The sequence below is a fragment of the Hippocampus comes genome, unplaced genomic scaffold (assembly GCF_001891065.2).
Source record: "Hippocampus comes isolate QL1 unplaced genomic scaffold, H_comes_QL1_v1.1 scaffold302, whole genome shotgun sequence".
NCBI classification, from domain to species: Eukaryota; Metazoa; Chordata; class Actinopteri; order Syngnathiformes; family Syngnathidae; genus Hippocampus; species Hippocampus comes.
Window position 1 is genome coordinate 216,121 of NW_017806275.1, and position 11,185 is coordinate 227,305.

At 50.4% G+C, this 11,185-nt stretch overlaps 3 protein-coding genes across 4 annotated transcripts; 1 reads left to right on the plus strand and 2 right to left on the minus strand.

Moving 5' to 3' along the window:
- The first annotated feature begins 20 nt into the window (after positions 1-20).
- On the plus strand, positions 21-4,183 carry LOC109507932 (nuclear factor of activated T-cells, cytoplasmic 3-like). Its single transcript, XM_019857679.1, has 9 exons — positions 21-104; positions 216-530; positions 856-1,239; positions 1,901-2,063; positions 2,323-2,528; positions 3,443-3,615; positions 3,682-3,822; positions 3,900-3,955; positions 4,047-4,183. Exons 2-9 carry the CDS (start codon positions 247-249, stop codon positions 4,077-4,079), a joined length of 1,440 nt encoding a protein of 479 aa, XP_019713238.1. The 5' UTR covers positions 21-104; positions 216-246; the 3' UTR covers positions 4,080-4,183.
- Positions 4,184-6,427: 2,244 nt separating this feature from the next.
- Positions 6,428-8,950, minus strand: pdcd2l (programmed cell death 2-like). Of its 2 annotated transcripts, XM_019857681.1 has the most exons (3): positions 8,853-8,950; positions 7,723-8,184; positions 6,428-7,222 (listed from the first exon to the last, which is right to left on the minus strand). In XM_019857681.1, the coding sequence occupies exons 1-3, from the start codon at positions 8,866-8,868 to the stop codon at positions 6,615-6,617; spliced, it is 1,086 nt and encodes a 361-aa protein (XP_019713240.1). In that variant the 5' UTR covers positions 8,869-8,950; the 3' UTR covers positions 6,428-6,614. The 2 variants fall into 2 exon arrangements, with proteins under 2 accessions (XP_019713240.1, XP_019713239.1); XM_019857680.1 differs by lacking the exon at positions 8,853-8,950 and having other exon boundaries at positions 7,723-8,303.
- Positions 8,951-9,898: 948 nt separating this feature from the next.
- On the minus strand, positions 9,899-11,184 carry LOC109507918 (mitochondrial inner membrane protease subunit 2-like; the record flags this gene model as incomplete). The annotated part of the gene is made up of 3 exons (XM_019857658.1): positions 9,899-10,329; positions 10,932-11,034; positions 11,120-11,184. Coding segments are annotated over 3 exons (306 nt in total), but the record flags the coding sequence as incomplete, so codon positions are not given.
- Position 11,185: the final 1 nt, after the last annotated feature.

Genomic DNA, 11,185 nt, shown 5'->3' on the forward strand with positions numbered 1-11,185 from the left:
GTCCAGTTGGGCGGGGAGGACGGCCGCCTGGAGGCGGCCTGGTCCAGGGACCAGCTGTACCTCCCCAACGACCCGTGCTACCGTGACACCCCCCTCTGCCCAAGGTTGGAATGCAATCGACACCCGTTAAGCCACTCTTAAATGAATTCAAAATGAATTTGAAAAGTCGAATGAAGGTAAAATGTCAAAGTTTGGTCACGCTTGTTGTGCCGCAGCCCCTGCAGCAGCCTGTCGTCCCGCAGCTGGATGTCGGAGCTGTCGTCCTGCGACTCGTTCTCGCACGCCATCGACGAAGACGCCGATGGCGATCTGCAGAACGGCGCCCGGCTGCTACCGCCGGGCTCCCCAGGCAGCGGCGGCGGACGAGGAGGAGGAGGAGAGTTTGGCGTGGAGCTGTGGCAGCAAAAGTATCAAAACGTCCAGAAGCCGGCCTGCTTCAGCCCAACGTTGTCGCCTTACCAGTCTCCTCAGCACTCGCCTCGTGCCAGCGTCAGCGAAGACACGTGGATGAGCCGCCGCCCTTCCTCCAGGTCACCGCGTTTTACGCTGAACCCCTTTTTTTTTGATCAAACTTTATTGCACCCATTTCCAAACGCGATTCCGGCAGAAGCCATCCGATTTTGGTCCAAAATCCGTATCATTTATTTGCTGCACATCATGTATCTTAGTCGCAATGTAAAGACATTCAACCCATCTGCAATTCATCTCTATTTCTTGAGCAATACGGCTGAAATGGGATCGTTGTGATGACCTATCACAGCCCAAAGTTCAGTCGATCGACTCCTTTATTGAGGCAGAAAATGTAAAGGGGTAGATGAAGTTAACGCGGTCCATCCGTCCATGTCTCCTGCACAGACCGTGCTCGCGTCCCACATCGCCGTGTGGGAAGCGTCGTCACGACAACGCAGACGACTTCTCACGCTCGCCGTCCCCTCAGCGCTCGCCCGGCGTCACGACAGGCGCGTCCCCGCGAGGCAACGCGACGGACGACATCTGGGCGGGATTTCTCGGACACTCCGTCCACGAGCCGCACGTCCCCACCAAGACCAGGAAGACGTCCGGGACGCAGCCGGGCGCTCTGGTGGGAGATTCGCCGCCGGAGGAAGAGAGTGGCGATGGGGCCCACCACCCACCTGGTCAGGAGTCACATGATGTGATCGGCCTGGCCGAGCTCTTCCTGCAGGTGCCCGCCCACTTCAGCTGGACCGCCCCCACACCGGGAGCCGCGCCCCTTTTCAGGTACTCAACTCTTTGATGTCATTCACGCATCACTCCCATTCATGAGCAGACAGCGACAGGTTGGCACGTCCGCCTGAACGCTGCAAAGGTGCAGGGTTTGATTCTGGGCTCTGGGGAGTTTCCATGTTCTCCCGCGTGGGTTTTCTTTGGGTACTCTGGTTTCCTCCCGCAGGGCAAAAACAGGCACTGTTGGTTCATTGAAGACTCTTAATTGTCCTTTGGTGTGATTGTGAGCGCAAGTATTTTTGTCTACATGCGCCCTGTCATCGGCCGGCAATCGCTTCACGGTGCACCCCGCCTGTTGCCCAAAGACGGCTGGGATGGGCTCTGGCACGCCCGCGACCCTCCTGAGGGGAAGCGGATCAGATGATCAGATGACGGATGGATGACCAGACAGGAAATTGAAATATGGCATTGTCAGACAGGAAGTAGAACCATGGCCAGGCAGAAAATACAAACATGACCTGACAGTAAGTGGGAACATGACGAGAGGGCAAGGTTTTACTCGGCGACGCAGAGAATAGAAACATGATGAGACCGCGAGAGAGGCGGTAGAACGATGACTAAACAGGAAGTAGAAACATCACGTGACAGGAAGTAGCACCACCGCAAATCGAGGCTTGCCAAGAGAGGAGGTGGATTGATTCTCGGCTTCCCTCAGAGCCTCGTCTCCTCCTCCTCTGGACTTTCCTCTCCCGAGCGACTTCGGGCCCAACCGGCTGAGCGTGGAGGCGGAGCCCCGCCCGTACCACCGAGCTCACTACGAGACCGAGGGCAGCCGAGGGGCCATCAAGGCCGGCGACGGAGGACACCCCAGAGTCAAGGTGAGCAGCGGGGCTTTAACTTGATTAGTTTTTTTTGCTAACTTGCAGTCATTCCCCAATCCCAAATTATGTTTTCCGCCTGTTTCCACATTGGACCGGATTTCTTTTTAAGCAAACATTCCAAATGACCTCCACACGAGTTTCTCTTCATTTCAATGGCAGACAAACGGAACAACTTGAAATCGGTGACGCTGTCTGTAAATGTCGCGTTCGGTCGACTTGGCGAACGTGAACGTCTCCGGCGGGATTTTGTGCGCAGCTGACCGGGCCGTGCTGGCGCCCCCCCGCCATTCTGCTCCTGTTTATGGGCACGGCGGACGAGCGCCAGCCCCTGCGCCCGCACGCCTTCTACCAAGTCCACCGCGTGACGGGCAAGACGGTGAGGACGACCTGCCAGGAGAAGACGCTGGACGGGACCAAAGTCCTGGAGATCCCCCTGACGCCCGACAGCGACATGACCGCCACGTAAGCCGCCATGACAATCGCAAAAAATGGACAGAGAATGCCGCTTACCTCTCGTCGCGAGACGTAAAGTCACTGGCGGCCATCTTACGATGCCGCTCGCGACGCGCGCTTAACTTGAATCCGTTTCTGCCTCGAAGGGGAAAAATGCCACAGTTTGTGGCGAGCAGTTGTACCATGAAACTCTGCATGCACATTGTATTGCTAAGAATGCGCAGTCATCACCTCCCATAGTGTCCCGCATTGTGTACCATTATCGCTTAGCATCTCCCGTGATTTTTTTTCAACCCCAAAATAGCCAAAATGTTTTCCTGTATTGGACAAAAATTCTGAACCATTTTCACATTTTATATATGTTCATCAGTACCTAGAATACGTTAAAAAAAAAAAAAAAAGTACTGACATTCCAATATCTTAAAAGTCGAATGGAAATTTGTCATTTATAGAATCAAAGAAGTTGCCCGTCATTGTTGCGGACATTGCGTTTCCTGTTTCTGGCGGCAGTACGGCCAAATAAGAGCTCAGTTGCCTCCTTGGTGCTCCTTTTTGCTGACCTCACTGATGTTCTTCTTGGGACTGGTGCTGCGATGATCAGGAAGCTCGTATCGGCACGTTTGTCCGTCTGGTCATCTGTTGATTAGCCACATTAGCGCGCCAGCAGTTGGCTGTTTGCATCACCTAATGATGTTGTACAGAGTGGGGGGGGGGGGGGGGGGGGGGAAACGCTATTTTTTTTGTATTGCTCACAGGAAATTACGCGGTCTTTTTTTTTTTTTTTTTTGAAAGGCTTCTGTCATTGAAAAGAAAGTGTCAAAAGGCCGCCCGTCCAGAACTCAACAGTGAAAGGACAAGATATGGAAAAGACAAGTAAAATGGCCGCTTGTTGGAAAAAAAGTGCGTTGTTTTGTGTTGTCCAGCATCGACTGCGCGGGAATCCTCAAGCTGCGCAACGCCGACATCGAGCTCAAGAAAGGCGAGACGGACGTGGGCAGGAAGAACACGCGGGTGCGCGTGGCATTCCGGGTGGCGGTGCCGCGGTCGGACGGGTGGACGCTGTGGCTCCAGACGTCCTCGCGTCCCATCGAGTGCTGTGAGTGCGGCCTCGCCTCCTCGCCGCCGTCGGCTTCTGTTGACGCCGCGCCGTGACGCTTTGCAGCGCAGCGTTCGGGTCTGGACCTCCCTCACGTGGACGGCTTTACGCCCGGCAGTTGCCGGCAGGAAGGAGGACAGCCGCTGGTCATCCTCGGCTCCAACTTGTCCTCCCGCTCCAGGGTGGTCTTCTTGGAGAAAAGTTCTGGTGAGCTCTCGCCATCATGCCTCGTCAAGTATGAGCTCTAACGAGGGGCGTGTCCTCACTCACACCCTTCCTGTCAGATGGGCGTGTCCTTTGGGAGACGGACGCCACAACTGTGCCTCAAACGAGTAGCAGTGTAAGTGGCTTTCAACCATCTGGACGCCCAATACTCCCTCCACCCATCTTATCAGCTGTGTGTGTTTGTGTGTGTGTGTGTGTCAGTCCAGCCTCACGGTGGACATCCCCGTGTACGAGCGTGAGACGAGCGTTCCCGTGCACGTGCTGTTCTACGTGTCCAACGGCAAAAGACGGCGAAGCGCTCAGCAGAGTTTCACGTACCTGCCGGGAGCGCCCCCCGCTGCCCTTTTCAAACGGGAGCCCTGGGAGACGGGGCCGACATCTTGCCCCGGCGGGCCCCTCCGTCAAAGCCCGGGCGAGCCGGCGTGGCATCGAGGGTGGGCGCAGAGGCTGGACGGCGAACGCGAAGCGGAGGACACGCCCCCGGCGGTGGCGGCGGCGTCTCTGCCGGAACTCCAGGAGCTCACGCTGGACGACGGTAAAACCGCATCCTGCTCGTCATCTTGTTTTTCAGACCGCTGCCGCCGCTGTTTCGATGCGTGACATGTCATTGGCAAAGACCTGATGTCCGCTAACTTGCTTATGCCGGCACTGGAATTTACATTTCGACCCAGCTCAATCGATTCCAAAACAAAAGTGCTGCAAATTTAGGCAGTGAATCCGATTTTGCGTGCTCGGATTAATGGCGGCCGCTCAAAAGCAAACACGCGCGCTCCAGCTGATACGAGCTCGCAAGCTAGCTGGTATGTTTTGCTCACTTTTTACATGTTGTACCCAGGCTTGATTCCATACCAAAATTTATCGCTGCTGCACCAAAAAAAAAAAAAAATATATATATATATATATATATATATATATATATATCATGTGAAAAGGTGGGAAATTTCACATTTGCATATGATGTCATGTTGTTTTGCCATGTTTCATGTATTTTGCAAAACCCAGTAGTTGTTTGAAAGTGTCTAAAAACAATTGAGTGACATTTTTATGTGATGAATGTCACGTTAAAATATAACGGTAAAGCAAGACATGTTTTCACAAATATTATTTGCTTCTTCGATGAACAAATGGCATTTGGGTGAAAATAATTCCAAACTTCATTTGAGGCCCGCCGTTGTATTTTTTTTCACCCATGACTTCCCATCGTGTCTGATTTTGGATTGGTTGAGCACCATGACAACGGTTTGTGTTTGTGTGTGTGTGTGTGTGTGTGTGTGTGTAGTCAACGAGATCATCGGCAGAGACACGTTCAGCCTAAGCGGCGCCGACCCGCCCCACCAGAGTGAGCGGGACTCCAAGTGCGGCGACGCCCTCTTTACCTTCTGCGGCGGGCCGCACTAGCTCAGCCAGCCAAAGGCTTCCAACTCGCCTACGTGCCCTTCCGATCTACTTTTGTACTCCACTTCCTGTTTGTGTGCCTCTGCTGTGTCATGTGACTGCTGTGTTGAGTGATAAAAGTCTCGTTTTACCAAAACGACGGCGATTATGATTTCCAGGTCTGCAACGCGAGAACGAGCACGACGACGACAGTGCAGCGGTGCCTTGCAATACAAGTTCAGTTTGTTCCCCGAGCCCGCTTGTGTCTCAACACTCCCATCCCAAATCATTTTTCCTCATTGAAATGAATGGAATCGCAATTATAGTGTTCCAGCATGCTCAGACGACGGCAAATGTGAAGAGCTCACAGTTGCTTGTTATTCTTCTGTGGGCTCTTAAAGCAGCTTAATTTATTTTACTGGATTAGCACCAGCGACTGATTGCGTCCATCCACTGCACGGAAAAGGATGTGGCTTGCCCCGATCAAGGGGTGAGTTGTAAAGCACGCTAATATCTAAAATTTTGTGAGGCGGCGTGTGGATTTAGCCAGCATTTAGCGTTAACGTGAACAAGATGGGCTCAGCAGTAAAGTGGCGTTCCTATCCGAGAGCGACAGTGTGTGCTAATGTTGACGTTATCTCATATTCGCTAACGGTAGCTAGCTACGACACTTCCCTTGACACTGCTCAATGGAAACCTGCGGCCTCTTTCACTCATTATGTGCAGCTTAAATGTTTGTCTGCTAATGTAGACATTAGCTTAGCTAACGTTAGCCAGCCAGTAGCCACCACAGCTGGTAAATATTAGTCAGCACATCACCACTTATTTTGAATTTTGTGGCTAATGCTGCTTGAAGTTAACAGGATGTGCAAACCACATAAGGACAAAAACAGATTCACGTTTGGGATGATTATTAAAATAATATTACAGCCGACTGAAAAAAAAAAGGACAAAAGGTTGAGTTATTTCATCAGACAACCCATTTCTCGATGTCAGCCCAACAACTTGATAAAAGTTGCTTTTCACTAAGTAAGGCACCTTCATTTTGATCGAGTGCAGTCGCACATTACATACACGGAGAAAATCAACGTGCACTCGGCAACATTCCTGGAGCATTTGCGCTTTCCATTTTGCTGTTGGAGAATAAAAAAATGTCACTGATTTCCCGAGATGAGCATCAAGGTGCAGATGCAATTTTGCCAACAGGTCCAGACCAAAAAAAATTAATCCGTCACTTCCAAGTCAAGACGTCACTGTAATCTCAGTCAGCGTTTCCATTTGCAGCTGATGACTTCTGCACAATTCCTTGTAAATTAGAATGTCTGGTCACTGATGGGCTAATTTTCAAACAAGCTGGCGGGCTTACTCATGAGGTCCACGTGCAGGCGACCAGTCCCTTTTCATTTAAAGAGCTGATGGTCCGGATCCATCTGGACGAAGCAGACCTCGCGGACGGGTTGCCGCTCCGAGGATGTCCAGCAGCTGCGGGCGCAGGTGTAGACCAGCACGGTTCCAAAATCGGGCTGCGACCAGTCGCCGGCCGCGCCCGCGTCCTTCCAGCATAACAGGTTGACTAGCGCCGGCATGAGCTGCAGCTCAAACGTCAGCGGGCCGCCGCAGGATGCGCACGCCGACGCCATCAGCCGCTCGTTGGCCGGCGGTTCTGAGATAAAGAGCGGTCGCCCGCCGCGACAATAACGCAGGATCTGCTGAGGACACATCGAGATCCTCTTGCGGAACCTGGAGAAGTAATGGTCGCCATGACGCGCTCGACTCTTCTCGTACTTCTCGCCGCCGCCACCGTCGTCGTCAGGCTGGACCGCCACCGCTCCCTCCCTCCGCTCGTAGTCCCTCAACAGTTGCTCAGCGTGCGACCGCTCCTCCTCGTTGTCTTCGCCCCACGCATCTTCCTCGTCCACCACGCTGATGAAGAACGGTCGCAGAACAGGAACATCCGGTGGAGGCTCTGCCAGATGGAGGGCGTCCAGTTGGCTGCTCATGACGTCCTCTGGAACCACAACAGTGACAACTTTATTTTTTTTAAGTGACAGAGAAATTGACTGGCCGCTGTAAGTCAAACTTGATGTATCTGAAAACTGACTCTCCAAATATGGCACAAACGTCAAGTAAAACAAAGTGTAACAAGCAACTCAAGTTGAAATGCAAATGTAATACAATCAAAAGCAACTTTGCATGCCACTAAAAAGCAGCCAGCGTAAGTGGCAGTACTAGCAAACGCATTGAGAATCACTGGCCTACATCATTTCTAACTTGCCGTTAATAAAATAATTGGGGGTAAGAAATACCAGCTAAAGTGTTTTGTTTTCCTGTAACATTCGAATCTAATCTCGGCAACTAGGCTATTATACTAAAGACAGTTTAAATAAAATAATTTTGATTGTCATATCGAGTCGTAAGTCAAAGTGTTTTTTCCGCCCCCTGGCGGCCATCAAATGTGATGCATTAGGAGACAAACTTCGTTCCTTGCGTGTCATTTCGCCTCGTTACCTTTTTCGTCCTCCGGGACAGGTTTGTGGATGTCTTTCTTCTCCTCTTCCTCCCCCTCCTCGTAGTCGTCGTCCATGCCCCAGTCATCGGCGGAGTCACACCAGTCACCAACCGACAGAGGAGCCGCCTTCGTCGGCGCCGGCTCGCCGGACGCCTGCGCCGCTCTGCCGTCGTGCACCAGGCTCTGCGAGCGGAGCGCCGTCCAGCTGTCCCGCCGCCCGTCGCATCCGGCGGCCTGGCAAGCGAACAGCTGGAGGCTCCGGTGGTAGGGCGACTCCTCTAGGGGGCAGTACACCTGCACCATGTGGACCAGCGGGGCCGAGCAGCACCCGCAACTGGGAAACACTCGGGGTAGGCCCGGTACGACATCTGGAAGCCCGCCCACCTTATTGGTGAGGAAGGACGAGCGATACGTGAGGTCGTCCAATTCGCCGTCGCAAACGCCCAGAAGAGTCGACTCCCGTATGGGAGACGACATCGTCACACGTCAAACCACACACCCGTGTCACCGGTGAGGATATGAGGTCGGGGACCAGATCTGCTCCGGGGCCTGCGCTGGACGATGACGTCATGCAACGGCAAAACCGATAGGACAAACTACGTCTCGCCCATTAAATAACAGGAGCGGCTCGTGGCTTCTGCATTAGTTAAAGCATTTAACATCGAGGATCGAACATTTCAAATGTTCGATTCTCTGGTTTAAAACCATACAAATTTAATATTTGTATGGTTTTAAACCAGAGAATAGCATCTAACTGTATTTAGTAACTGTACTACAGTTATAATACGCCTCTTTAAATAAGAATCAGGACGTCCTCTGAAAATTTGTTCATTCAATGCACATCGGTGCTCGAACATCTGTAACATAAAGCAGAATCACAACTAAGTGTACAGTAATGTTAAGATGCAGTCAGATCATTAACTATCAATAGAAAAAAAAGGAAAAATATTTGTCAATATATTATGAATTTTTTAAATAAAAACAAGTATGCAGGTCAGATCTCTATCAATACAACAGGGAAAAATCTATATTTAATATATACCTCTTTCAGCGAAATGTTTGCTGTTTTACATATTTCCTATCTGTCCCTGCGCTTTCTAATTGCACCTCTAAAATGCCAGGTTTGGATGAATGGGAGACGACATCGTCACACGTCGAGCCACACACCCGTGTCACTGGTGCGGATGCGCGGCTCGGCGGCCAGATGGGCTCTGGGGCCTGCGCTGGCCGATGACGTAATGCAACGGCAAACCCGAAAGGACAAACTACGTTTCGCCCATTACACTACATAACAGGAGCGAGCGGCTCGTGGCTTTTTCATAGTTACTTCAAGCATTTAACATCGAGGATCGAACATTTGTACGGTTGTAAACCAGAGAATAGCATCTAACTATATTATATTCTGGAGAATCACAACGAAGCGTACAGTAATGTTAAGATGTAGTCAGATCATATAACTATCAATAGTTTAAAAAAAAAGCAAAAATATTTTTAAATATATTCAATTTTTTATGTAAACAAGTTGTACGCAGGTCAGATCTCTATCAATAGAACAGGGCAAAATCTATTTTTAATATATACCCCATTAAGCAAAATGTTTGCTGTTTTACATATTTCCTATTCCTCCCTGCGTTTTCTAATTGCACCTCTAAAATGCCAGGTTTGGATGCCACTGTGCTTCTTCTGTGTTCATCTTCAAAAAGTTAAATGTAAAAAAATTGAATAAATGAATTCAGAACCAGTTTAGTTTCATGAGTGGTCGTCATGTCAACTTTATTTATTGTCAGTAAAAGTGAGGTGATGGCGTAGAAAAAGTCAATGCGATGCTGATCAAACGTGATCAATTTTCTAACCATCCTGATAAAAAGAAACAAGTCACGATAGCAATGCAACAACAGCTTCTCCGTCAAAGAAGCAAACGAGTTGACACGAATGTGGTCCAGTCGGAAGCAAATGGTGACAACTTGACTGTCAGCGTGAACACAAAGCCTCCCGCCAGCAGGAGGCGCTCAAAGTAGGCGCCTCATTCATGATGTGTTCACTGGTCATCGTCGTGGTGGTGCTCGTGCGTGACGAGTGGCGCTCGGTTTGGCGGGAGACGGGCTTTGCTACTTCTGTGTTCATCTTCAAAAAAATTAAATGTAAAAACAATTGAATAAATGAATTCAGAACCAGTTTAGTTTCATGAGTGGTCGTCATGTCAACTTTATTTATTGTCAGGAAAAGTGAGGTGATGGCGTAGAAAAAGTCAATGTGCTGCTGATCAAACGTGATCAATTTTCTAACCGTCCCGATAAAAAGAAACAAGTCACGATGGCGATGGAACAACAGCTTCTCCATCAAAGAAGCAAACGAGTTGACGTGAATGTGGTCCGGTCGGAAGCAAATGTGACGACTTGACTGTCAGCGTGAACAGAGCCTCCTGCCAGCAGGAGGCGCTCAAAGGAGGCGCCTCATTCATGATGCGTTCACTGGTCATCGTCGTGGTGGTGCTCGTGGGTGACGAGTGGCGCTCGGTTTGGCGGGAGACGGGCTCGGATGCGCTGCCAGCGGCCCGGAGGCCAAATGATGTGAGACGCGCGGCCGTGCAGCAGCGCCAGCGACACCTTGCCGCAATAGAAAAAAAAGACACAGACATCGTTGAGTCACGTCATCAAGACCACGACATGCCCAAAACAGGACGTCGCCATTGTTGCTCTTTAACGCTGACCTTTAAATCTTCTGTTAGATTAGTTTCTCGGGAGCAACAATAATGTACCGGGCTCAATTGAACCCAGTCGGCGTGTGTGTAACTCAATGTTTAAAAAAAAAAAAAAAAAAAAATGCCAATACATTTTATGGGTGAATTTGCATTGGACAAAATTTAGAGGAGACACCTGTCATGTAGTACCACGTTGTGCCATAACAGGCTGAGTGGCAGCACTGAGATCTACCATAGAAGCCCTGCGAATAGTGAAAATTTATGCCGAATTGACACCCATTGTAATTACTTTTTTTTTCACAATATTTGACTGATTAACCCGTAGTCGCCCAACCTTAAGAAGCAGTGGAGTGTATTTCATCCTGAATACCATTAATAGCCATTTCCAGGACTTGCAGATCAGACGGTTCAAGAAGAATTCGCCCACTTTTCGATCGTAATTCATTTTGCAATGGGTCAGTTTGATCCGCAACCTAACAGGAGGGTTCATGTGGTGGTTTTGCTGACCGGGCCAAAGGTGTTGCTGTCCAGACTGTGCCCATGGTGGTCGCCCTCGATCCACAAGTGACCGTCAGGAATGCGCACGTGTCGCTTCTTGTAGCTCAGAGTCCTGCCCCAAAAATTTGCCCCGTCATGAGGATCACATGGCTTAGCATCCAAGAGTACAAAGGAAGTGTGGTTTCCATGGCGACTACCTGATGAAGTCTCCCTCCAAGCCGATGACGCGCTTGATGATCTTCTGCTCAGGATTCCTGGGCGAC